The 26675-nt window shown below is 51.1% G+C and overlaps 1 protein-coding gene across 7 annotated transcripts; it reads right to left on the bottom strand.

Moving 5' to 3' along the window:
- Nucleotides 1–159: 159 nt before the first annotated feature.
- On the bottom strand, nucleotides 160–26569 carry Szrd1 (SUZ RNA binding domain containing 1). Of its 7 annotated transcripts, none has more exons than XM_021160744.3 (5): nucleotides 26478–26567; nucleotides 10016–10103; nucleotides 7568–7617; nucleotides 5786–6037; nucleotides 160–3018 (listed from the first exon to the last, which is right to left on the bottom strand). In XM_021160744.3, exons 1-5 carry the CDS (start codon nucleotides 26519–26521, stop codon nucleotides 2916–2918), a joined length of 537 nt encoding a protein of 178 aa, XP_021016403.1. In that variant the 5' UTR covers nucleotides 26522–26567; the 3' UTR covers nucleotides 160–2915. The 7 variants fall into 7 exon arrangements, with proteins under 7 accessions (XP_021016403.1, XP_021016402.1, XP_029332197.1 ...); XM_021160743.3 differs by having other exon boundaries at nucleotides 5786–6040; nucleotides 26478–26565; XM_029476337.2 differs by lacking the exons at nucleotides 10016–10103; nucleotides 26478–26567 and adding exons at nucleotides 3682–3785; nucleotides 21878–22392 and having other exon boundaries at nucleotides 5786–6040.
- Between the last annotated feature and the right edge of the window lie 106 nt (nucleotides 26570–26675).

Genomic DNA, 26675 nt, shown 5'->3' with positions numbered 1-26675 from the left:
TCTAAGGCAGGACTCATTGAAACCCTGTCCAGGGGACTTGGGAGCCCTACAGTGATGGACTTAAGCCAAAAGTCTCAGTCTCTGCAAGAGCAGGAACCCCTCAGGGCTGGACAAGCAACCATAGTATGAGATTGGAAGCCAGAAATGAGGACAAATGTCTGACAAGTTTAAAACATGTATTTAAAATACAATTTATAAAATGCTTAATCTGCCGACTCAGGAGCCCGCGGTGGGGGTTAGGGTGAGGAGCTGCCCGCTACACCAGCAGAGTGAGACTGCAGGGTGTGGCCCTCCCTCCCAGTCCCTTCTGTACAGATGCCCAAGGGTCACCCCCTGGGGTCATATGACCAGAAGCAGGACCCTAGAGGTTTTCTTGAGTCTCTGCTTACCAGGGAGACTGGATGCAGCCCTGCCGGCCCATCCCTGAGCACAGCACCCCCAGATGGGGTAGAGCAGGGTATGGCAGGGCAGGACAGGGCTGGGCGGGGACAGGTGGGCTCTGGAAGGGGCTGATGGCAGCAGATAGGGTGTTGCCTCCTGCCTGCAGGTGGGGAGCACCCTGATTGAGGGGACTGAGAAGGGCTGGTCACCAGACCCGGACCCCCAGCTCCTTTGGTTATAGGCTGACATCAGAGTAGTGGCTCATGGGAAGCGGTTAGCTGGAAGGGCCGAGGCCTGGCTCGTGGGGTCCAGGAAGAGCTGGGGGAAGGGGAAGTACCATGAAGGCAGACAAAGGGGCAGCAGCCTCAGGTTCCTGCCCTTCATCCCCCTGGGAATTACCAAGCCAAAGCCTGCAACTTACTTAAAGACAGAAAGAAGGAAAAAGGAAAAAAAAAAGCACTTATGGAGTTATAGACAACTACAAAAAAAAAAAAAAATGGAAACACACACACACACAAAAATAAACCCCACAAACACACACACACACAAAATCCAAACCGTTTCCCACACCCCCTCCCCCAACACCAGTCTGTTTTCCTTCCTTCCTTTCCTTCTTCAGTGGTGCCGGCCACCTCTCACCTAGGAGGCCAAAGGCAGGACTGCTGGTGGGAATAGGGAGGCAGGTGCACTGTGGGCGGGGCCTTCTTTGGCCAGACTGAGATGGGAGAGCCCCTCTTGTGAGCTCTCAACGTGCAGATGCCGCCCGCCCTTGGCTTCCACTAGAGGGGACCAGGCAAGCAGGGTTTCTGCACCCTTCTCCAAAGAAGGGGCAGTCTGTCCTCCAACCAAAACCACTAGCCCTGTGGGTGGGCCCTAGGCTCTGAGCTAGCAGCCAAGTTCCTTCCTACCCTGGGGGTGGCCCGCCCGCCTGCTAAGGCTCTGTGAGGCTCACTCACAGATGGCCCCTGGTTTCAGGCAGATCTAGGGCTGTGCTGGGGAAGAACCTCTTCCTAAGGGGAAGATGATGTGGGCCATTGCTACAGCGCACAAGCCAGAAGAACGGAAGGCGGTGGGTGTGATCCCTGGCTGCTAGGGCTGCCCTAATCCCACCCCACCCCGCCCACTCCCACACCCGAGTGCTGGTCAGGAGAGTGCTGGTCGGCTGTCAGGCTGGCCGAGGGGTAAGGCCAAGTGCATTGGAAGAGATCACAAAGCCAGAGAGCACCTAGTGGGACACAGCCACCCTCTCAAGCCTCTCCCACCGAGAGCCAAAGCAAAGCTCCAGGCTCGGGGACAGAGATGGCCTTCATGCCGGCCTTGTTCTGCTCGGGGAGGGAAGGGGCAGCCGAGGCCTCCGAGGAACCTGTCGGCCATCTGCCTTTGCAATGCACAGTCTGTCTTTCCCCGGCTGCTCCAGTCCCACTCTTTTCACCAGGCAACGTTCCAGTACAGTCTCTGAACCAGGGCCTCATATCCTTAAGTGTTCCATCCAGTCTTGCTGGAAGGGACAGGCCTCTCTACTCTGACCACTCCAGGCAGAGGCCTGGAGTTCTGGAGCCAGACTCTCTCTTGGGCTTGTGCCGACAGCAAACACTAGACAAGTGTCCTCACTGCCTTTCTGAGCCCAGAGTCACTCTGTGCCCTCCTTTAGAAGCAGCGAACCTGGCTGGTAGGGAGCCAGCCCACCCTGAGGGGTGTGGGAAGGGGAAGCCTGTCACTTTCCCCATCTCTCACAATACTAACATTGGGTCAGCCCCTCCCACAGGCTCTCTGAGCTATCTCTAGGCAACTTAGCTGGGACTTAGCTGGAGGAAGGCGATTTAGGCACAGATGCTCATCTCTGGGGGCTTCCGAGCCCGGCCTCTCTTCTGGGCGGCAGTAGGAATACAGAAGCTAAGCTCATCCAACTCCTATTGGTTAATGTTCCTAGCAAATTTCCTAGAAACATCTTTTAAGTGACTACTAAACTACCCTTTCTCAATTAAAAATTCATTAACTGCTGAAACCTCTTCCATGCACTTTTTCTTGCAAATCAGGTATTTGTATAAACAAACAAAAATAGGAAGAAAAAAAAAAAAGAAAGGCTATTTTCAATGGAACTTTTAAGTGATGGTGACATGCACTTGGGGTGGGTGGGGGAGTTCTCATTTGTGGTTTGAAATCCCAAATTAATGAGCATGATAGACTGTTATTGCTGGCACTGGCTTTACCCCAAGTGGCCAAGTGGCACTGTCTGACCCTCTACTCTGAGTCCTTGGTAGGCTCCCCTAATCCTCCCCTAGTCCCCACCCTTTCCCTTTCTATTGACTTGGGACAGCCCTTGTCAACATGCCAATCACAGTGGGAAGGGGGGGAGGCAGAGGTCACAGTGCATGGGGTTCAAGGTCACAGTGGGCGGAGCAAGGGGGATCACAGTGCAAGTAAGTCAGGTTATTCCCTCTGCTCAAGTCCAGCCGTCTGCCACAGCAGTGCGACCCATGGCAGACCGTCCAGGAGGCGGTGGTGGCAGCAGCGGCGTCCTTTCTTGCCTGCATTTATCTGCGCTGTTTGAAGCCTTGTGACCCGTCAGGACCCAACGGCTGTCTGATCACATTACTGGGCTGCCTGCTGTCTTCGGGTTGGGAGATCCTGGTTGGCCTGGAGGAAGAGAGAAGGCAGGCCTTGAGGATAGAAAAGCTGCCCAGATTCTTTAGTGTGGGACACGTGGGCGAAGGTGCATGTGTGTGGCCAGAGACCGTCAGGTACATCCTCTATTCTCCACTTTGTCAAGACAGGGGCTTTCCCTGAACCCGGAGCTCACCAGGCATCACTCCAGGCCCCCACACGCCCCGCTGCCCCACCCAGCGCCAGGGTTACAGTCACTTGGAGCTTTGTTTGGCTTTTATGTGGGTGCTGGAGATTCAAACTGGGGTCCTCATGTTTATGCTGCAAGCACTATGGAGCCACGCCCCAGCCGGCAGCCCCTGAACCTTAAAATCAACTCATGGTTGAGGCTTGAGGCTGGGGTACCAGCCAACCTGAGCTAATGCGCCTACTTCTTTGAACAGCAGACTAGGGAAGGGCATGCATTTTCCACATTGGCAGCTCCCAGTGGGAAGGAAGATGTGGTCCATGGTCCACCTTATAGCAATTACAGCATCCCCCTTGTCATGTGCCACTGCTTCTCTGTAAGCAGAGGGGGTGCACACAGCCCATCCTATGGAGGGAGGAGAGCCATGAGCAAGGCATCATCCACAGAACCGACTCAGATGTTCCAGGGTCGGGCCCCTAGCCACGAGCTCGAGAGTGAGCTGCACCCACCTGGCTGACTCCTGCTTCCCTCCAAACCACGAGGCTAGCTGCTGACTCCTAGTACTAGAGAAGACAGAAGGAAATGGACTTTTCCCACTCCAGACAGGTGCAGACTAAGAGGAGAAAACAGAATGGATGTTCCTTCAAAACGACAGCGGCACTAGATGGTGGCACATGCCTGTAACTGTTAGGGAGGCAGGAGGGTCCCAGTGCAAGGCTGCCTGGGCTACACAGTGAATTATGCCAGCATGTATGAGAACTTGAGTTTCAAAAAGCAAACCAGGCATGGTGGCGCACGCCTTTAATCCCAGCACCTGGGAGGCAGAGGCAGGTGAGTTCAAGGCCAGCCAGGGCTACACAGAGAGACCCTGTCTTGGGGAAAGAATAGCCCGAGAAAGCCCTCCAAATTCGAAGGCTGCGGTATGCTCAGAGGCTGGCTGACTGCCTAACAGGCTTGCACCTAAGTGTGCAGTCCCCAATATTGGAGAGAAAAGAAAGAAGAGTCTATTGCGGTGTGGCTGCAACCCTACTACCAGAGAAGCTGAGGCAGGACTGCTGGGCCAGCCTAGGCTCCAGGGTGAAAGTGTCTGAGAACCCCAAGATATGGCTGGACATGTACCCGAGCACAGAGCTGCCAGCATACAGGAAGCCCAGGTTTGCTTGCAGGTCTGGGTACAGCAGGTAGAGACAGAGGGAGCGGCATTCAACGTGGTTATTTCTACAATGGTGAGTTTGTGGCTAGCCTAAGCTAAGTGAGACCTTGTGACAAAAACAAAGAACAGGCTTGTGTGTGCCAGCACCTGCCTCTTTCTCAGTCTTTAACCACATGATCCTTGTTTATCATGTGTGCAGGGTTCTGTCTGCATGGATGCCTGTCCATGCACACATGAGGCCAGAAGGCGGCATCAGATCCCATTACAGATGGTTGTGAGCTTCCATGTGGTTGCTGGGAATTGAACTCAGGACCTCTGGAAGAGCAGTCAGTGCTCTTATCCACTGAGCCATCTCTCCAGCTCATGGATACTTTATTTAAAAAAAAAAAAAAAAGCCGGGCGTGGTGGCGCACACCTTTAATCCCAGCACTCGGGAGGCAGAGGCAGGCGGATTTCTGAGTTCGAGGCCAGCCTGGTCTACCAAAGTGAGATCCAGGACAGCCAAGGCTACACAGAGAAACCCTGCCTCGAAAAAAACCAAAAAAAAAACCCTTTAAAACGTATTGTATGGAATACATGTGTACCCCAAAGCACAATACAGAGGTCAGGGGACAGGGGCTGATTCTTTCTCCACTGTCAGGGTCATCAGGTGTGGCAGCGAGTGCCCTTCGCAGCTGAGCAGTGTCAGCAGCCTGAGCCCAGTGTGTGCTTGGGTGCTAGGGTCCTGACACAGGTCCTCAGGACTGTCTAGCACCCACTGACTGAGCCCCGCCTCCAGCCCCCAAAGGCAGGACTTGAGTTTGGTGTTTTTTGGTTTTGAGACAGGGGTTCTCTGTGGCTCTGGCTGTTCTGGACAGCTCACTATGTAGACAAGGCTGGCCTGAAACTCACAGAGGTCCAGCTGCCTCTGCCTCCTGAGTGCTAGGATTAAAGATGTGTGCCACCACTGCCCAGCTCCAAATGTCATCAGAAAGTAACACAATACAAATCTAAAATCTAAAAAAAAAAAAAAAAAAAGAAAAGAAAGAAAGAAAGAAAGAAAAAGAAAAAAAAAATTGAAAAGGGACACAAGTGAAAATTACTGCAAAACTTGCACGAGGCTGCTGGAGACCCAGCCAGCAATACTGGGCTTTTCTGGGGGCTGGGCAGAATTCAGCACCGTATGGCCTTTTGCTCCCTGCTAAGCTGGTGGGCAAGGCAGAATGACCCCTACCCTACTTCTGAGATCAGCCATCCATCGGGTTAAGTGATTGTAGCGTGCAGCTGACAGAGCCTGACTCGAAGCCCATCCTTTGACCTTGCAGCCTGCACTCTGTGGACCCATCAGCCACCACACTTAACACCTGACAGCACCCTGGGCCGGAGAGAACTACACTGCTTTGGCTCTGAGCTAAGGACCTCAGTTCAGTGCCCAGCAGGCCGGCCGGTTCCTCCCCTGCCACTGCCCGCACTACACTCACCTGTCCAGGATGGGTTTCTCCTGCTCCTCCTCGGGGCTGGCACTGCCTAGGATCCGTCTCCGAGCCTCTGCATACTCTGCCTCCCGCTGTGCTAGGGACTTGACAGGAAGGGCTGGCCTGCTGGTGGAGTTGGGGCTGCTGACCACACCGTTGCTGGTGGGCCTCTTGAGGATGCGGATCTGTGGAGGGGGCCCCGTGGGAAGGCTATCGTCTTGAATCACAATGGGCACTTTGGGAGGAGATTTGGATTTCCTGCTGACAAAGAGCAAACACAGCTTCATGAATCCCACAGTAAGCAGAAGGCCCATCCGAGCCCCACCCCCTCCTCCTCACTGTCTTCTCCCTTCCTGCTAACTAGTCACCTGGCCCAGGACCAGACAACTGTACTCCCACACCTCAGGCAGGACAGCAGCCCTGCCACCAGCTCTGCAGGGCATAGAGCTGTTCCAGAGATCTAACCCTGTGGTTCTGGGACTTCCTCTCCATTTGCATTAACAGGCCCAGCAAGCATCGTTTTGCCCTCGAAGCCAAAACATTTCACACCCAAAATTCAACGACTTTGATGAAAACCCCAGCTTCCCTACACAGACCAGAGTGTAGGAGGCTGGTGAACTGGGGCGCCCCTCAGCCCAGGTCTCCCACAGCGTATGCTCAAAAATGAGACAATACACAGGCACCTACTGTGCTGCCCAACCTGGCAACAAGCAAGACAAGATTTACCAAGCTCTCTCTGCCTTCTGGCAAGTGACCTCCACACAAGAGCCTTTGAGCAGAGAACTCTCCCTTACCAGGGCTCTCTGCTCTACTGGGCAGCGGCGGGGCTGGGATGAAACTCCTTGGCAATGCTCAAAAGAGAAGCATTGTCCAAGGCTGGTAGATATGCACATCAATGCCAGGTGGCCACAAGCACAGGTGACATTCCCCAACTCAAAGAGGACCAACAGCACAGGGAGGGAGCAAACAGAAGCCACAGATGAGACTGGGAGCAAGGCAAGGAGAACACCTACACCAGCCACCGGTGCCGCCCCAGCTCTTGTTCACAACCACCGAGACCATTGCCAGGGCCTCAACTGTCAGGAGAGTGGAAGCTACATGCTCTGTGTCAGATGCAAGGGTCCTAGGTGGGTGGTGGCGGCATGGAAAGGGGCCTGGAACCATGGGAAGTAGCTCCTGGGAGTCAGAGAGAGCCAGCAGTCTGATCACAGCAGCAGGGAGTCTGGAAAGTCAGTGTGGACTCCCAGAATGCCCTGGGGGATGAATCAGTTCTTTCTGTTGCTTGTCCCTGGGTTACCTAAGCCCAAAGTCACCCACTCTGAACCCCAGTAACCACGCTACACAATGGCGAGAAAACCATCCTTAAAGGTTTCCCAGGCATTTCTAGACTCTTTCCTTCTGAGATCTCCTCACAATACTCTAAGCTGCCAAGCCATCGAGGACACAGGAGTTATCTGTCCAAACTCTCCATGTTACAAAAGACACCAATACCCAGAGGGAGAAACAACTACTCCACACTTTGGAGCCACTGGGCACAGCCACACGTAAACCCAAATCTTGTCACCTCCCTCCATCAGATGAGCTCACACAGGGTCCACTGAGGCTGAAGATAGCTGCAACACGTTTCACCCCAAAGCCTCAATCCAGCGTCCTCATCGCCTACTGGGAGGGAAAAGCTGACTGCCCAGGAGCCTAACCACCTAACACTAGCAGCCAGCAGGAGAACACTGCCTGCCTAGCTCTCCAGCGGCAGAGAGTGGGAGCCCTCACGCCACACAGCAGCCTTACCTCTCTTTTTGTGTGATCTTCAGTTTTTTTTCCAACCGTCTGTCTATTTCCTAGAGGAAAAAAATGTATATAAAAGTGGAAAAAAAATCTCTCTCAAATAAAACCTTAAGTCTTTATTTTTTTCCAAGCTAAGGACAGTGTCTTCTCTCTAGGCAGGGACTTGGCTGTGTCCTTCACCTGGACCTGAGGTTTGGGGACCTGGCTTCCTCTGAAGGTCCATCATCCCCCCTTAGCCCCATGAGCATAGCACAGCAACAGTTCTGGACTTCATCATTAGGTGGGGTTTTTTGGTGTTTTTTGTTTGTTTGTTTTGCACAGTCTCCAGCCAGTCTCCTTTTTCTCGTTCAGACTCACTCCAACCACTCCAACTTTCTCAACACATAGCTAACCAAGCCATCTCCCCACTTAAGTGCTCTCAGGACATCTGAGCTCTGCCTCCCTCGTCCCTTGAATCTACCCTTCTTGTTTTGCACTGGAACAGGACTGAGCTGTCAGTGCCCAGGCCCCACCTGTCTGCAGCATCCTTAGTCCTTCCCACGCACACATGCCCGCCCACCCAGGGGCTGCCGCCTCCGCTCGGATCCCACCAGTGCGATGAGCGCCTGCCCCCTGGTGGTTAACTCCCGTTTACGTCAACCAGTTCCTAGTCTAATTTGTAGACACATGAGCTTTCTATGGCTGGCTGGTACTTAGGGAAAGGATAAAGAGATGCCTGCTGTTTGTCTCCAAAGTTAATCTGAAGGTGAATCAGAGGAAAGAGTTCTAGTCACTATGTAGAAAAAGGTAAGAAAAGAGCCCAATTAAGAGCAGGTGAAACTGTCATCAATACATTTAGGAGCTCAGCTCCCAGAACCTCAGCCTGAGGCAGCCTCTACACCTAGCCAGAGGAACTCCAGACACTGGCAAGCACAGTGCGCAGAGCTAAGTAAGTCTCAATGTCCAGGCTGTATTTGTCCCTCTGTCTGACGACCAGAGCAGCTAGCTCCTGGAGGTGAGGGACTGTGTACTCAGCAAGTGTTTCTCTCAAGAGCCGCTCCTAGCCCCTGGCTACCTTGCTGGCGGGGATCTGGCGAGGAAAGCCATTTTTGGCTGTGAAGATAGTGGAGCATGGCAGTGGGAGCTGACTGTCTGCAGACTGCCCAGGTTAGTGAGAAGGGAGAGCACTCTGCAAGCCACTGGAGAGGGAGGGCCCTGCACCGAGTACCAGTCAGCCCACTTGCTCTGGATGCAGCTCTCCAACCTATTTGCTCCCAGGCTCATGCTGAGAACCGGAGCGCAGTTTCATCTCTCCCACAGGGTGTTCTCCCAGAAGAACAAGCAGGTCTCCTCCAGACACAGCCTGCACTGTTGGGTCACACAGGGACCAAGAAGCTTGGAGGTTCCTGCCTCCAACAAGGACCAAATTCCCTTCCTTCCGGTAGCAGAATTTTCCCTGTCCAATCACTTTAAATATTAATACAACAAAAAGCCTGTGATTGGACAGGGAAAAGGGAGGAGGAGCTAAGAGTTGCAGCAACAGGGAGCTACAGAGGAGGAAAGGAAGGTGGAAGGAGAGGAAGCCAATCCAGATTCCATGCGGCTTTAAATAGCCACCAGTAAATATGAATATTATGAGAGGATAGAATAATTGGGATATGGGCTAGTGAGATGGCTCAGTGGGTAAGAGCACCCGACTGCTCTTCCGAAGGTCCAGAGTTCAAATCCCAGCAACCACATGGTGGCTCACAACCATCTGTAACGAGATCTGGCGCCCTCTTCTGGAGTATCTGAAGACAGATACAGTGTACTCACATATAATAATAAAAAAAAAAAAGAATAATTGAGATAACTTGTCCAATCTTGGTGGGCAGCTTGTATCATTCTCAACTGGCTCTGAAATTATTGTGTGGGCATCTTGTGAACTGAGAAGCCACTGATATATAAATCTGACTGATTAATTATAAGCTTCTAGAGTTTTGATTTAGGGGGGTCACTGGAATTTGGGACCACCGACCACAGGGGGTTTATGGCTGAGAAGGGAAAAGGGAAGACTGTGGACTGGGTAGCTAGAGGCGGCGAGCCAGACAGAGTGCAGGGGTCCTAGTGTGGGAATTTGCTCTTCACTTTTTTATTATTTCCCGTAACACCTTCCTCCTTTTCTTTCTTTGTTTAAATAAAGATGCCCAGTGTCTTGACAGTGTCACCAGGCTCCATGGCTAGGGAGACAAACCCTGAAGCGCTGACACTATCTGAGTAGACCCAGGACAAGGACAAAAGAGAACATGAACACTGCACAAACAGCTGATGTCTGTGCAGTGTCTGGTGTGCTGTGCCTTCTGAGAGGTCTCTGGTGACAGAAGATGAGACTGCTCTGGTGAGTGAGACGGATTTCTTTCCTCTGGGTCCAAACCCACGTCAAAGGTCAGCTGCCAAACCCAGATACTGTGCGTCCGCTCTGAGAGGCCCTACCATGTGAATGCTTAGCATGCCTGTGGCACCAGTGTGTGGAGGCTGAGGCAGGGTGGAATTCTGGCTCTTCCTCGGGGTCCCAATTTCTCTGCAGATAAAGCAAAAGACTCCATAAGGCAGAAGGAACCTAGAAGGAATCCAGCCTACACAAGGCAATCCAGTCTCCAAAGACAAGTGAAAAGGATAAGACACGGGCTTCCTGGTCTGAAGGCAGCCGTTTGGGCGGTGGGGTGAGGGGGTAGGGGTGTGTCCTTTGGGAGGTAACTGAGTGTCTGTACCCCCGGTAAGTGAGAGCAGACACCACCATCTCCAAGTTCACTCCCCTGAAGGAAGGGAGCACAGCTTCTCTGGCTGTGGATGCTCTTTAACCTCATGATGTATGTGCTTGTAGCACCTCTGGCAGAAAGCTGTGGTGGAAGCCAGGAGCATGATGGAGAAAGCTCATTCTAGGAGGGCAAGAGTATGGAAGGGCCTCACACAGCCTTTTACATAGGCTGTGTCTTGGGAAGCCGGCGGTGGGGGGTGGGGGTGAAGACAATGGTAAAGCACTGGCTGTTCATCCTAAGTGTCCAGGTTCGATTTCTAGCACCTACATGTCAGATTCCAACTGTCCCGGGGGATCTAATGTTCTCTTCTGCTCTCCACAGGCATTGGGTGTGCACACAGTGTACAAACACACAGATACCCATACACGAAATAATTGGCAGGGTAGCACACACCTTTAGTTGCAGTCAGAAACAGGTGAGCTAGCCTGGTCTACATAGTAAGTTCTAGGAGAGCCAAGGTTAACTATATAGTAAGACCTTATCTTTTTTTTTTTTAAAGATTTATTTATTATTATTCATTAGTACACTGTAGCTGTCTTCAGATGCACCAGAAGAGGGTGTCAGATCTCATTACGGATGGTTGTGAGCCACCATGTGGTTGCTGGGATTTGAACTCAGGACCTTCAGAAGAGCAGTCAGTGCTCTTAACCGCTGAGCCATCTCGCCAGCCTCCAAGACTTTATCTTGATAAATAGAGAGATCTTAAAGCATAGCATTTACTGTATGCACGTGCGTGTCATGGTGCATGTCTCCAGGATAGCCTCTTCTCCCTTCTCTCCTTCCCCTATCATGGGTGCCAGAGACCAAACCCAGAGCCTTCACTTGGCAGGCCACCTCACCAGTCACAGCCTACTTTTGTTGTTTGTTTTTCGAGATAGGGTTTCTCAGTGTAGCCCTGGCTGTCCTGGAACTCAGAAATTTGCCTGCCCCAGCCTACTTTTATGAACCAGTTATAACCTGTGTAGGAACTAGGGAGACAAAAGGGACCAGGGTCTGTGTGAAAGGCTAGGAAGATTAAGACCCAAGGTTTACTCCTGTAGCACATCGGTGGCCAGAGCCAGGTCTGGCAGTTTATGCCTGTAATCCTAGCACTGAATAGGCTGAAGGCGGATGTTGGTCAGTTACAGGTCAGCCTAGACATATAGTGAGTCCCAGATAAACCTGGGCTACAGAGTGAGACCCTAAATCAGAAAATATAAAAACAAACCAACAATGAGCCGCAGAGATGGCTCAATCGATAAACTGAGTACTTGAGTTCCAATCGCTAGCACCCAAGTAAAAGCTGGGCAGTGCTACAAGTCTATACCCCAGTCCTATACCCTAGTCTAGCTGCTACGGTGAGTTCCAGGTTTAAAGACCCGGCCTTACAAAAACCAGAAGATGGAGGCTGTGGACCACACACAGGGGCACAATGTGTAATCAGTGCTGTGCTTGGGAGGAGGAGGAGGAGGTGCCACAAGTCCCTGACCAACCTGGGCTACATGGCCAGACCTCACAAGATTAAAACTGCTTGGTGCTTCTGAGTGCCTGCTGCTCATGAGGAGGTCCTGAGTTCTCGTATCCACATCAGAGTTTACAACTGCCTGAAATTCTTAACTCCAAGGGATCTGAAGCCCTCTTGTGACCTGCATGCATGTATACATACTGGTTGCACAGATACACACACATAGGGGCTGGAGAGATGGCTCTGTGATTAAGAGCATTGGCTGCTCTTCCAGGGCATGGCCTCTATTCCCAGCACCCACATGGTAGCTCGTGACCATCTACAACTCTAATCCCATGGGATCCAATCAATGCACTATTCTGGTGTGCAGACATAAATACAAACAAAATGTTCATACTTAAGATAAATAAGTATAAACGCGGACACCATTGCATACACTAGCAAGATTTTGCTGAAAGGACCCAAATTTAGCTGTCTCTTGTGAGACTATGCAGGGGCCTAGCAAACACAGGAGTGGATGCTCACAGTCAGCTATTGGATGTATCACAGGGCTCCCAATGGAGAAGCTAGAGAAAGTTACCCAAGGAGCTTAAAAGGGATCTGCAACCCTATAGTTGGAACAACATGATGAACTAACCAGTACCCCGGAGCTCTTGTCTCTAGCTGCATATGTATCGAAAGATGGCCTAGTCGGCCATCAATGGAAAGAGAGGCCCATTGGACTTGCAAACTTTATATGCCCCAATATAGGGGAATGCCAGGGCCAAAAGAATGGGAATGGGTGGGTAGGGAAGTGGGGGGCGCTATGGGGGACTTTTGGGATAGCATTGGAAATGTAATTGAGAAAAATATGTAATAAAAAATATTAAAAAAAAAGATAAATAAGTATATTGAGGGAGAAAAACCTACATACACACAAATCCCCAATACCCCTCCCTACCCTGCCACCAAAAACCAAACAAGCAAAAAAAGTGCTACAAGGTGTCGCTGAGAGAGTTGCTCAGCAAGGTGAGGAGGAGAGGAAGGAGGACAGACAGGGATCAGGCTATGTGGGTTTGGTGTGAAGATGGGAAGCTCAGGAAACATCTCGTCTCATCAGTTCATCTGGAGTGGTGGCACCCAACGCAATGGTCAAAGCAGCCATACTCACAGGAGATAGTGAGCAAGCCCAAATCCTCCCCACTCACTCCACACCGGGAGGAGGGAGCGCCTTGTCCTTTCTGGGACTTGAACTGCTGTTGCCAGCTGCAGAGCCATGCTCTCCACCCCTGCCACCGTGTCCAGCCAAGGGACATGGTAGCTGCCCCAACCCACTGCAGAGCTAACAGGACCCTCTGGTGACTACTGCAACCAACCTAACCCTCGACAGTCCCACAAGCGGCTTCCAAAGAAGCTCTGGCTCTAGGTCAGAAAGAAAGTATCCCCCTTTCACTGGCAATACAGGCAGGAAGGAACTCTTCTCAGATGACTTCTACCTGGCTTTGTCAGTTGCTGGCTTTCTCTCACACTCAAGGAATGATCACTGGTATTGAGCTTCCAAAGTTAGTATGGTCTGCAGCTGGGCTGACAGGAAGCACATCTCCAAACTGGCCAGGCAGGGCAGGCCAGGGAACCGCATGTGTGGGGTGAGGTGTAAAGAAGAAACAACAGGGGCTGGAGAGATGGCTTAGTGGTTAAGAACACTAGTCAGTGCTCTTCCAGAGGTCCTGAGTTTAATTCCCAGCAACCACATGGTGGCTCACACCCATCTGTAATGGGATCTGATGCCCTCTTCTGGTGTGTCTGTAGACAGCTACAGTGTACTTACATACATAAAACAAATAGTTTGTTTCTTTCTTTCTTTCTTTCTTTCTTTCTTTCTTTCTTTCTTTCTTTTTTTTTTTCTTTTCTGGTTTTTTGAGACAGGGTTTCTCTGTGTAGCCCTGGCTGTCCTGGAACTCACTTTGTAGACCAGGCTGGCCTCGAATTCAGAAATCCGCGTGCCTCTGCCTTCCGAGTGCTGGGATTAAAGGCATGTGCCACCACGCCCAGCTAAATAAATTGTTTCTTAAAGGGAGAAGAAGAAACAACAGGGCTGGACTGGTATCACTTGGTTCACCTTTAATTCCAGCAGAAGAAGCAGAGGTAGGCAAACCTCTGTGTGCTCTAGGCCAGCCTGGTCTATGTAGCCAGTTCCAGGTTCACAACAGACATAGGTACCCATGTCCCTGGTTCAGGGTGGGCAGTGTTAGGAATCCAGCAGAGCTGTGTTCCTGGCCACAGGACCTGATGGTTCCCACGCACCTGGGCAGGATTCTGGCTTTTCCTGGGGTTCTCAATCTCACTTAGGGACAAAGCAAAGGAATTCATAAAATCAGATGAGTGTGGTGGCTCACAGCTCTACTCCCAGCATTTGAGAGCCTGAGGCAGGAGGATTACTCTGAATCTGAAGCCAACAACTTTATAAGGAAGAACCCATTGGTAACAGCAAACCCTCATCTATGACAGAAAAGAATCACAGGAAGGTGGTGGTGCCCTAAAGGAGCATCTTCAGTGCAGATGTGCACCCACTTTAATGCAGATGTGCACCCACAGAGCTCTCCAAACACCTGCAGAGCCCATGTCTATGTCTGTCCTGCATGCAGTCCTACAGTTTTAACATGTCGGCCAGCAGCTGACACTGGCTCAGACTGGCTGGGTTGGCTGTCCCTGCTCATTTTACTTTCTCTGGCAGCTCCATGATTGGGAGCACCTAAAGTTCTGGCACCTCAAGTTCAAAAATTAAGCAAAATAGTGTGAATTATAAATACTGATATATGTGCTTAAAAAAAAAAGATGTATTTATTATACGTAAGTACACTGTAGCTGTCTCAGACACACCAGAAGAGGGCATCAGATCTCATTACAGATGGTTGTGAGGCCACCATGTGGCTGCTGGGATTTGAACTCAGGAGAAGAGCAGTCAGTGCTCTTAACGCTGAGCCATCTCTCCACCATGGTATATGTGCTTTTGATGCCTTTTATAAAAATTTACAAAAGCAGCCAGGCGTGGATGCCTTCAATCCCAGCACTTGGGAGGCAGAGGCAGGCGGATTTCTGAGTTCAAGGCCAGCCTGGTCTACAGAGTGAGTTCCAGGACAGCCAGGACTACACAGAGAAACCCTGTCTCAAAAAAAAAAAAAAAAACAAAAACAAACAAACAAAAATTTACAAAAGCACACCTGGGGGGAAAAAGTCAAACTATATATGGGCTAAGTTAAAGCACACAACAAAGTCAAAAGCATGCTTTAGGGGATAGAGAAACGCTCTAAGGGGCTAAGGCCACGAGTCCGCTATTTGGCTTTCAGTACAGACTTGGGCAAGCCCATTTTTCATTCCATTCCCCACAAAACATCTCTCTTCTTTGTTACTCCCACAGTGAGAGAAAACATTCCACTTTGATTAAGTGGGTCACCACAAGGCACAGGATCCAGCCCTGACTCTCTCTGAGGAAGTCTAGGCTTTGGCAGTGCCTTCAATGTCCATCTACTGCTTCCCTAAGGAGGGAGAGAGCTGGGGACCGTCACCTGTGGAAACCCTGCTGCAGCAGGATGTCCTCAGTCCTGGGGCCCAGAGGTGAGCAGGCCAGCTGTGCTGGTGGGCAGAGCAGACAGTGGGAGACAGGAGCAAACCACAGACACTGTGTGTTGTGGCAAGTGATCCTGCTGTGGGATGAGGGAGATATGGATCAAATAGAAGCAAGGAGAAAAGGAGCTCTAGCCGGGCATGGTGGCACATGCCTTTAATCCCAGCACTTGGGAGGCAGAGGCAGGCGGATTTCTGAGTTTGTGGCCAGCCTGGTCTACAGAGTGAGTTCCAGTACACAGAGAAACCCTGTCTCAAAAAACCAAGAAGGAGCTCTAGAAACTGGGAAGAAGATGAAAGACAAATAAGAGGTGAAGGAAGAGAAGAGGCCTCCTGGAGCATGGCACGCTCAGCACTCGGGGTGTCTGCTCTGAGCCACTATTGGGGAGCCCTCTGGCACTACCTCTGCCCTAGTTCTAGCTGTGCACTGCTCAAGCTGGAGGCTACACCGAGGTCACTATTACGTGCCAAACGCACACCAGATTTCCCTCTTAATTCAGAATGTGGATTAGTGTAGTTATAATATTCTAATGATAAAAAATTAAATAAATTTTATTTATTTTATTTTATACATATGAGAACCTACATGGTATGTATCTACCATCTGTGTGCCTGCGGAGGCCAGAAAAGAGCATCATATTCCCTGGAACTGGAGTGACGGGCTACTGTGAGTCACCACATGGGTTCTGGGAGTTGAACCCAGGTTCTCTGCAAGAGCAACAAGTGCTCTGACCCACTGAGCCGTGTCTCAGCTCCACATTTAAACTCTCTAACATGGATTACATGATGGGGTAGTATCACTTTTGGTATACTCAGTAAAATTTAAATTAGTAGGTAGGTGTGGTAGATGCTCTATTAAATTTAAGGTCAGCCTGGCCTACACAGCAAGTTCTAGGGCTATATGATGAGCCTGTCTCAAAACCCTAAATAAATAGATAAATAAATGCCAAGTAAGTATGGTGACACATAGCTTTAATCCTAGCACTGAGGAGGCAGAGGCAGGTGGATCCCTGTGACTCCAAGACAAGCCTGGTCTAATTAACAAGTTCCAAGAGAGCTGGAAGAATTTAACAGCGTGTTTCAAAACAGAAAGGAAGAAAGAAAGAAAGGAAGGAAGGAAAAGAAAGACCCACCGGCTAGACAGACTTTAACACCCGTGGCTCACAGTCTAATGTTAGTAAAGACAGGGTCCAACGAGAGGGGAGGGCACTGTTTACTGAGGGCGGCATGTCAGCCTAAAGCAAGCAGCACTTCTGCGGTTCCCAATACTGCAGTAGGCCCTGCCTGGCTTCAATCAAGCCTAATTCCTACTCAGCCAAGGAGCTCACAGCTGCCAGACTCAGATTTTGAATTCCCAATCCCTCTGCCTCCCAGAAGCACCCGACTGTCTGCAGCTTCCTCAAGAGCTGTTTCTTGGCCCATACACTAACTACCCCGCAGAGCCTGTCTCTGCCTGCAGAAACTCTCACCCTCTGACCCCTCCCCTAATGGGCAGGTTCCTCTGCTCTCCTGACCTCTGAAGGCTGGAGATCCCAAAGTTCAGACCCCTCTGCTACATTCACCTTGGTTGTCCTTGGAACTTACTATGTAGACCAGGCTAGCCTCAAAGAGATCTACCGGGCTCTGCCTCTCAAGTGCTGGGATTAAGGGCTTGCAAGGCCTTTCTGTCTTTGTTTTAATCTGTTTGTTTATCTTACCCGTGGGGTGGGGTGGGGAGGTTGGAGGTTCTCTCTCACCTTCTACCACCCGGGGCCTACTACTTCCTGCAATCAGTCAGCCTTCTCTTACTGAGCCTGGGTTGGTTTCTTTTTGAGACAGGGTCTTGCCTGTAGGAGAGGCAGATCTCAAACTCAGGGTAATCCTCTGCCTCAGCCTCCCAAGTGCCACCATGCCTGGTTATAGTGGCCATACCTCATGTAGGTCCAGAGCTTTACAAACACTGACAGCTATCTGGGTGGCAGAGAGCTCTCCCACTCTTAGGAGGTCAAGCCCACTTCCTCTGCCATCACAGTAACTCAGACGTGCAGATCAGGCCGGAGCCGGATGCCCTGCTTCCATGTTTACAGGCCACTGCAACAGCTCTGTTCTGTTTTCAAAACGCACACTGAACCTTCTTCGTAGTAGTCACCAGCAGACCCTGACTCCTGCCTGATCCACCTGTATTCCCCACAGCAGACAGAGTGAGACTTAAAACTCACCCTGGCTTCTTGCTGCAAGGCAGTACCACCTAAAGTCTCCACCAAGTCTGAATGAAGCCCCAGTGCCTCCGACCTCATGGGCCACTTTCCCTCCACAGCAGCTCCACTGTTCCTCAGCTCCAGCCTCAAGGCCTCCATTCACACTCAGTCCCCAGCCTGGAACGCCCTGGGGCCACAACTGCTTCTAGCCTCAAGTCTCACCTTTTATTTTATCCTGGTATTTTTGGTTTTGGTTATTTGAGACAAGGTCTTTACATAGCCCTGGCTGTCCTGGAACTTACTATGTACACCAGGCTGGCCTCAAACTCAGAGATCCACCTATCTCTCTGGAACTTATAGCACCCTTTCTTCCTCAGCCTCCCCAAACCGGACTTTCAGGTCTCGTGACATCACAGCAGTCCTGTCACCTTTGTCCTACTCAGACACAGCTTTATAAAATGTCCTCTGCGTCAGCCGTTGATGCTTCTGTGCCTCTACATCCACTTGCCTTTCTTTGTCGAGTGCACATATAAAACATATGCCTGAGATCTCACCAACAGCTTTGTGAGCAGACACTTCCCACTTGGCCCAGGAGTCCACAAACAGTGCCCTACACACCAATCTGCTAACAGTCCTTGTGGAGCAATTTTGGGGCTGTCCCAGTTTTACAGATGGAAGAGAACCAATTCTGAGAGGTTATGTTACAACACAGTACCAGTGTGGAATGGAGCCAGGATCAACTGGGTTTGTCAGTGACTACACACTTGCAAACTGAAGCTAAGGTTGGCTGTGCTCTGCTACGGGTGTGTGGGCACTGTGTGAATGTATTCCTCGGTGGGACAGCAGGCTCTGCAGTCTCTAATGTCGCACATCCTCTGGCCACCATCTCCAATCCCTGCCACAACCATAGGTGAAATCAGCCTTGCTGCACAGCGACTTGACAAAGGACACAGAACTAGTGATGGAACCAACTGGCTTCTCCACCAGGCAGGTTCCTGTGAGCTCGGGTTTCTTAAGAAAGGGCAGGATGACTTCAGGGCCAGCCAGGAAGCGGCAAAAGGAAATAGCTCTTAGGTAGAAACCAGAGCCAGCAATTTAAAAGGACCCCAGCGGGGAGGGCTTCAGCAACTGCAGACTGCAGCCCTGACACAATGGAATGTTTGCTTTTGGACACTTCATGGCTCAGTGTGGGAGGGAATCCATGCAGGGCAAAGAAAACAGGGCAAAGTCTCTAGCACTCTGCTTGGTGGGCGTGTTTTTCTTCATTGTTTTACTAGTTTGGTTTTCACACAGCACTGGGCAACTGTACTTTAGTACTCAGAGACAGCGAGCAAGAGAGCCCTCGGACAGTCTCGGGACCTGTGAGCCCTCAGTGTCTGGAGGGCAGTGACTTTAACACCCACACACAGCATAGCCCTCACCCCAACCTTCACTCTCCAGCCTCTAGGCCAAACCTATCAATTCAGGGTTACAAATGAGAACCAAGTGGGGAGGAGGCTGCCCCAGATCAGACCTGGCAGGAAGCCCCAGGCTAAGTGGCTTCTGTGGCCACACTGGGAGAAAGAGCGAGGAGCCCATTCTCCCTAAAGGAGGCGGCAGCTCTCCACTGCTCCCAGAGACTGTCTCGGGGGTGGGGGGCTTTGGAGGACGAATCAAGTTCCTATCACGACATCTCTATTTTATTTCACACCCAAGGGGGCTCTTATCCAGTCCAGTTTAGAATCAATCGGTGGCATTCGGCAGGCAGAAGAGAACACAAATGGGCCACAAGACACACAAAGAAGGTATCCAGAAGAGAGAGCAACCAGGACCCACGTGGAGGCACTCAAACCTAATCCTGAGCAAAAATAGTTCTCTCTCTCCTTCACCTGGTCACGTGTTAAAGATGGTACTTCAAGCCAGATGATGGAAGGCGGAGGCAGAAGGCTCACAAGTCAAGGCTCACCTGGGCTACACGGTGAGACAAAATAATGTTTTACTAAGATTTCAGGCAGGCAGCACCTCACTGGCAGCCACTGTTGTGTTAAAGTGGGCTCTGCAGCACTGGGCTCCAGTGCCTGAGCTGTTCACCCCTGCTAAGCAGCAGGTCAAGCCAGGGTGAGAGCATGGGAGAACTTCAAAGAGCCAACGAGAAGCTTGCCGAAGCACCTCACCAGTTAATTACCTGGTGACAAGTGAATGTAAACTAGAACAAGGTGCAGGACCTAGGGGTCCTGGGGCTAGAACTGACCTCATGGCTTCCTTTCTTGGAGCAGGGGAACAGGGACAGAGCAACTTCCACCCTAGAGGTCGGTGACAATGAGCATTAAGGTACACTCAGACTGACGACTGTAGTGAGCTCGCTCCACATCTCACAGCCCTTCCAGAAAACGGTGGTAGTGTTTGTTCACCCGTGAGCCATGCAAACAGGCAACAGGAGCAGGACCGCCAAGTCTGACTCTCAGGGTCCATAAAGAACAAGTCTGGGGCTGGTGAGATGGCTCAGTGGGTATAAGAGCACTGACTGCTCTTCCGAAGGTCCCGAGTTCAAATCCCAGCAACCACATGGTGGCTCATAACCACCTGTAATGAGATCTGACGCCCTCTTCTGGTGTGTCTGAAGACAGCTACAGTGTACTTATTTATAATAATAAACCAAAAAAAAAAAAAAAAAAAAAAGTCTGACCTCTACAGACTGGCATACAATTCACCCCAGCACCAAGGCCTCTACTGCCCACATTTACCACCGTTTGGGAGCAGAATGGCTTACTTCCTGCGCACAGAGGGGACGTTCCAGCCCCAGGGACACGATAATGTGCACATAAGCCACTGATGGGATTTTTTTCCCTATTTCTGTGGCGTTTGGTTTCTTAATCTTCATGTTTAGAATCAACATCCTGCAAGAACAAGCTGTCAGGAAGCTGCCGTGTCAGAGGCTAGCAGAGTTGAAACTATTTATGTAATGAAATCTCTGGCATTACTAAGAGAGACTGTGATGGCACGCCAGGTGGTAGTCTTCCCAAACCCCAGTCCCAGCCCCCACAGCACTAACCAAGAACAACAGCGGGGGAGTTGGTGGGAGGGGGCTGGGCTATAAGCCCAGTGATTCTTACATTCCAAGTTCAAGCCCTCAGACCACAAAAAGAAAGAATAAACTAGCTTTTAAAAAATGTTGTGGGCTGGTGAGATGGCTCAGTGGGTAAGAGCACCCGACTGCTCTTCCGAAGGTCCGAGGTTCAAATCCCAGCAACCACATGGTGGCTCACAACCATCCGTAACGAGATCTGGCGCCCCCTTCTGGAGTGTCTGAAGACAGCTGCAGTGTACTTACATATAATAAAAATAAAATAAATCTTAAAAAATGTTGTGTGGTGCACTCCTTTAATCCCAGCAGAGGCGGAGGCAGGCGGATTTCTGAGTTCGAGGCCAGCCTGGTCTACAAAGTGAGTTCCAGGACAGCCAGGGCTACACAGAGAAACCCTATGTCGAAAAAAACAAACAAACAAAAAATTTTTAAAAAGTTGTACTTTGGCCACAACCAGGTGAACTCAATCTCTTCCTAGGAAACCAACTCGTCAGTCTCCTGACACCAGGAGGGAAGCGTCAGAAAGCACTGTGCTTTGTGGAGGCGGGCTACCTGCGTCCTCTAGAGGAGGGACTATGAAGAGGGCTGGCCCCAAGAACGTGTCTGGGTCACTACATCTCCACAATAGCGACTTTCTCTTGCAGGATTTCACAGCTTCAGAGAAACGCTTTTCTCCTGCAGAAGGAAAGGCCCCCGGCAGCCATGGCAGCTCCCTCAGGAGCCCAGAGCACGCTGAGGACAGGGCCCTGTGCAGCCCCAGTGAAAAGGACTGGGAGCCACGGCAGAAAAGCCCATTATCCTCCTTTCTCAGACGCCGCGGGAAAGCAGATCTCTTTCCAGAGGTCAGGTTCAGCCAACTCACAGCCATCATGCCTCAACTGGCCAAAAGCTTGACAAAAAAATCCCGTCAGAGAACACTGCAGGTCCCAGGACTCGGCTTCCTGATGATTAGTGCTCAGGCGTCCAGCTTGGCAAAGCTGGGTTCCCGACTAACTCATCTGCTGTCTTGTGCCTACTACAGTCAACTGCACACACTCCAGGACGACAACAGAATAAAACCAAACACCTTGCGGAACACAGACTCTCCTCCAGAGAGGGGCTGATTTAATCTCTCAAATGAAAAGCTAACTCCGTTTTGCCTCTGCTAAAAAGGAGGGCGGAGGCAGGGAGACGGCTATTTAAAGTTTTTCACTGCTTTAAGGACAAAGTTGTAGCTCCCAGAAGCAAGTTCAAAGCACCCCTACAAACCTCTCTGGCTCCATCTTTTTCCACTGAGTCCTGCCAATGCCAGTGTCTCCGGCCAGGAGGAAATGCTTGCAGCATGGAACGCTCTCCCCACTCTGCCTCATCTCTGTGTGCACTGGCCACACCACCACCTGTCCAGCTACCAGACAACGCGGCTCCGCTCAGCTCAACTTTCAAATCTTCTTTTACTCTTCCTCTTTTTTTCCCCTTTAGACAGTCTCCGCATGTTGCCCAGGCTGGCTTCAGACTCATGAGCCTCTTGCCTTGGCGTCCTGAGTGTGGGATTACAGGTGTGCACCACTATTCTTGACTCTTAAGTCTTTCAAGGCTTGTGTGAACATAAAGACCTCTGGTCCCAGGCATGGCACCCACTTTTTCACCTTCTGCACAGTGTTGTTGCTCTTCTGACGGGCTGGACGAGTGCTCCAGTGCCTGGCACACAACTGATACAATGTCTAAGGACACTTTCTCACAGGGCCAAGCATCACTGACTGGGCAATGTCTAGATTGCCCACTGGCTCACACCAGTGGAAAGTAAACATACATCCAAATTCTCAAGCCAGAAGACTAGTTACCTAGTTATCCTTTAACCTGCACAAGACATTTTCTCGGGCTTGGACATGCGCTCAGTGGTAGATCTCTTGCCCGCACATAGGAGACCCCGGGGTTTCATTCTTGGTTTGGGCAATACATAAGGGGGTGGGGGAACTGATATGGAGGCACACAGCTATGATCCTAGAGGTAGGAGGACCTGAGTTCAAGGTCAGTCAGCCTGGGCTTCATAAAGACCCTGCTTTGAAAAAGGAGCTTAAGGCCGGGCGTGGTGGTGCACACTTTTAGTCCCAGCACTAGGGAGGCAGAGGCAGGCGGATTTCTGAGTTTGAGGCCAGCCTGGTCTACAAAATGAGTTCCAGGACAGCCAGGGCTATACAGAGAAACCTTGTCTTGAAAAACCAAAAAACCAAAACAAAACCAAAAAAACCCATGTTCTTCTTGTTAGCTGCTTAATTTGAGGGGGAAAAAAAAGATCAAAGGAAACCCTAGGGATCCAGGGAGAGGCGGCTGTAAGAGCCTAGCTCCACTGTCACCACCTTTTCTAGCTGGGTTGCTTTATCAACAAGAGGAGATAGGCCATTTTCCACATATTTCTTTTGTCTAAACAAGTGGCGTATATAACTAGCTTCAAACCATCAGAACCCAAGCTCAGTGTGGTGGCACACATCTTCAATCTCAGCAAAGCAAGTGGATCTCTGAGTTTGAGGACACTCTGATCTACAGAGTGAGTTCCAGGATAGCCAGGGCTACACAGAGAAATCCCACCTTGAAAGCCAACTGCTGATCTATTTTCTGGAGCAGGAAGATGCCTTCCAATTACAAACTGTTCTCATCACCATTTGAGACTTGAAGATAGAGGCCACAGGTCAAAGTAGGAAGCAGGAGTCACCTCAGGTGGTGCCTGTGCTCAGCATGCACAGGGCCCCAGGCCTGACCCTCAGGGCACTCCCTATCAATAGGCCTGAATCAACACTGACTCAATTCTAAGTTTTCACATCCCCACCGGGCACATTTTCAAAGAAGCCAGTCTTGGTGAAAGGTAAATTATACTCTCTGGACTGTCTTTAGAGTATGGCTCTAGCATCTCTGAAGGAAACACGCAAAGGAACGATTGCACAGTAGGGAAGCAGTCGCAGATGAGCTGCAGCCTGGTTAAAAACCCACCTGAGGTGATACTTCAAGCTGGCCCTCCCATCAGTGGACTACCATACTCTGCCCTGGGTACTCAAGGGAAAGCCTGGCTCAGCTCCTGAGCCAGCTCTGTCGTTCTGGAGGGCAGGGATCCGCTGGGTCTGCAGAGCCTGGTCACTCAGCTTCCACCCAGCCAACTCCCAGTCACTGAGCCTCTGCTTCCTTCCACCCAAGGTTTCTTCTGGTTGCTTGTTTGTTTAGGCCTTTCTTTTTGGAGGGCTGGCACATTTGAAACTCACTGAGGGAAGGGAAGGGAGACAGGATAATGTAAAGCCAAGAATGTTCATGCCAGCCACCACCTGCACCTCAAAGACACAGAGAGTCAACTGGATGCATGCAGAGAGCATGCTGCGCCCCCTCACCCTCCTCCTTCATGCCAGACATGTTGGCATTACTCAAGGGAATCGAATTCATGACAGTCTTGAGAGGCCAGGCGTGGAGATGTCTATAGTGCCAGCATCTGGAAGGCGGAGTCTGAGTACGCTCTGCATTTGAGGCCAGCCTGAGCTACAGTGTAAAAGCCTGACATTCACAGACAGCACATCTTCAAATAACGACCCGAAGCTGGGTACCTGGGAGGCTTCAAACTCCTTACGAGTTTAAGGAGAACCAAACCCACACAGTGACTGTGTAGCCAGCCAGAGATACACAGGGAGACCTTATGTGGTGGTTTCAATGAGAACAGCTCTTAAGTTTGAATGCTTGCTCTCCAGTTTGTGAGACTCTACAGGCACTGCCTTGGTCAGACGGTGTCTCCTCACAATGAACAGACAGTAACTATGAGTCTCTGTCTCAAAAAAACAAAAACAAAACCCAAACACATTAAAGCAAAGATATTAAAAATGTAGGGCAGCGTCTGGAGTCTGGAGGGATGGCTGGGGGGTAAAGAAGTGCCCACTGCTCTTGCAGAAGGCTGGAGTTTCCGTCCCGGCACTCCCATCAATGGCTCACAGAGGTCTGTAACCCAGCTACAGAGGATCCTACGGCTTCTAGCATCCCCGGGCACCCACACATCCACGAGTCCATGAGCAGAGAATACACACCCTCACTTTCTCTGGGAGTAGTGGCGCCTGCTTCCAATCCCAACACACAAGTAGGCAGTGCTCTGTGGTTTCCAGACTAGCTGGTCAACAGAGCCAATTCCAGGACAGCCAGGGTTACATGAAAGCTGTAAAAACCTGGGTTCGGAAACCCATTCTTTTCTAAATAAATAAATATATAATATAAATATAATAAAATAAATAAATAAAAATATAATATAAATAAATTCCTATTTTTTTTAAAATACAGGTGACATTAGGGGCATTTGGGAGATACTCCTCCTAGTGGCAGGCCATAAATGCCTCTACCGGAAATTGTGCATTTTTTGGCAGAAGTCACTATTGCACACACTTCCTAACAGGCAGCACCCACTTAAAAATATAGGTGGAGTGAATAAATACCTAAGCGACACCTGTTAGTCTCTCTAAAAATCTTATTTGTTGAGTGTGGTGGCGCGCGCCTTTAATCCTAGCACTCCGGAAGGCAGAGGCAGGGAGACTCTGTGATTTTGAAGCCAGCCTGGTCTACCTGGTGAATTCCAGGAAAGCCAGGGCTATATAGAGATCTTGTCTCAAAAACACCAAAACCAAACAAACACACACTTTCTTGATTCACGGGGAATGCACGTTAAACCTCTACTAAATAATCTCTGAACCAAGCAGGCCTTCCAAGGCTCGTTAATGCTAAGTGGAAAAGCATCACCAATCTTTCGAGAAATGCTGAACTAGCGGAAAAAACTTGGAGGCCAAGTTTCAACATTCCTGTGAAGATACACCACTGCTGCGCTGGTTAGAAGCGCCAGGGCAAGACAGACCCAAGTCCTCCTCTATCCTAGTATATGTGACTCCCCACACGTAAACTTTTGAGGTGAATGTCACCGGAGCGGAGCCCAGCCCAGCCCAGCCCAGCGCAGCCCAGCCCAGCCCAGGCGCGGACACATGGTCACCAAAGAGACATTTCCGTCTCCACGAGGGTTAGCTTCGGACCTCAAACTCTGAAATTACCACGAGAATCACGAACCTAATAGACGAGTTCCTACTTGGGATAATTTTTCCTTTTCCTGTAACTTTTGGGGGCAAGCAAAAACTCTCATTCGCATCATACCGATCGGTAATCTCCACTTCTCGCAGGCATGAGGCTATCTTACAAATCACACCCTTTTTCCTTTCCCTTCCCTCCACCCAGACGAACGCAGTCCGAGATCCTTCCCACTGCGCAGATCTTAGGGTGGGTCCCGGGGAAGAGCAGATGCTTTGCAGAGTTTAGGGGAGCTCTGCTGAGATCCCCGGGAGACTCGGACTAAAACTGAAAGAGGAAAAGGGAAAGGAAGAGAAAAACCCAGGCTCGCTCACCGCGGCGGAAGGCGCACAGCGGCCGGGGATTTCGGCCCAGCGCCCAGTGGTCCCAGAGGACACATGGTCGCTTGCTCCCCGCTGTCTCGGGGCCTCCTCCCGCTCTTCCTCCGAGCCAGGCACGCCACCCGAGCCCCTCCCTCACCAGACGGAGCTCAAGAACTTTAAAATGGTCCCTAGAGCGCGGGGGACCAGAGAGAGTTGCCCCGGGGTAGAAGGTGGGGCGCCCGGAGCGAAGCGCACACCGCTGGGCGGAGAGGCACCCGGCAAAGGTGGAGAGAGAAATGGAACGCGGCCCCTTTAAGAGGCCTTCACGGCGATCCGGGACCGGGGGCCTCTCTTCCACCTCCGGCCCCGTGTGGGAGACCCTTCCTTGGGGAAAACTCTCCCCAGACCCACTCCCCGGAGGCTTCCCTCACGCCACGTCCGCCCAGCCCTGCCGCGGGACGGCAGCTCCTCCTTACCCCGCTGTCTGCCGCCTCCTCCCAGCTCTCAGCGACCTCCTCATCTTCCATCTTACTCGCCGCTTTCCCTCCTCCCCCAACCCCTCCCCGCGCCTGCGCCTTGAAGCGCGCCTGAGTCGCGGGCGGAGGCACGCAGGGCTTTCCTCAATGGACCACGCCCCCTCCCCCAGCCCGGAAGAGGCGACCGGCCAGGCCCTC

This window comes from Mus caroli, unplaced genomic scaffold (genome assembly GCF_978045245.1).
Source record: "Mus caroli unplaced genomic scaffold, Mus_caroli_1 scaffold_6, whole genome shotgun sequence".
NCBI classification, from domain to species: domain Eukaryota; kingdom Metazoa; phylum Chordata; class Mammalia; order Rodentia; family Muridae; genus Mus; species Mus caroli.
Note: the sequence above shows the minus strand (reverse complement) of the source record. Positions and strands in the feature narration are given on the sequence as shown.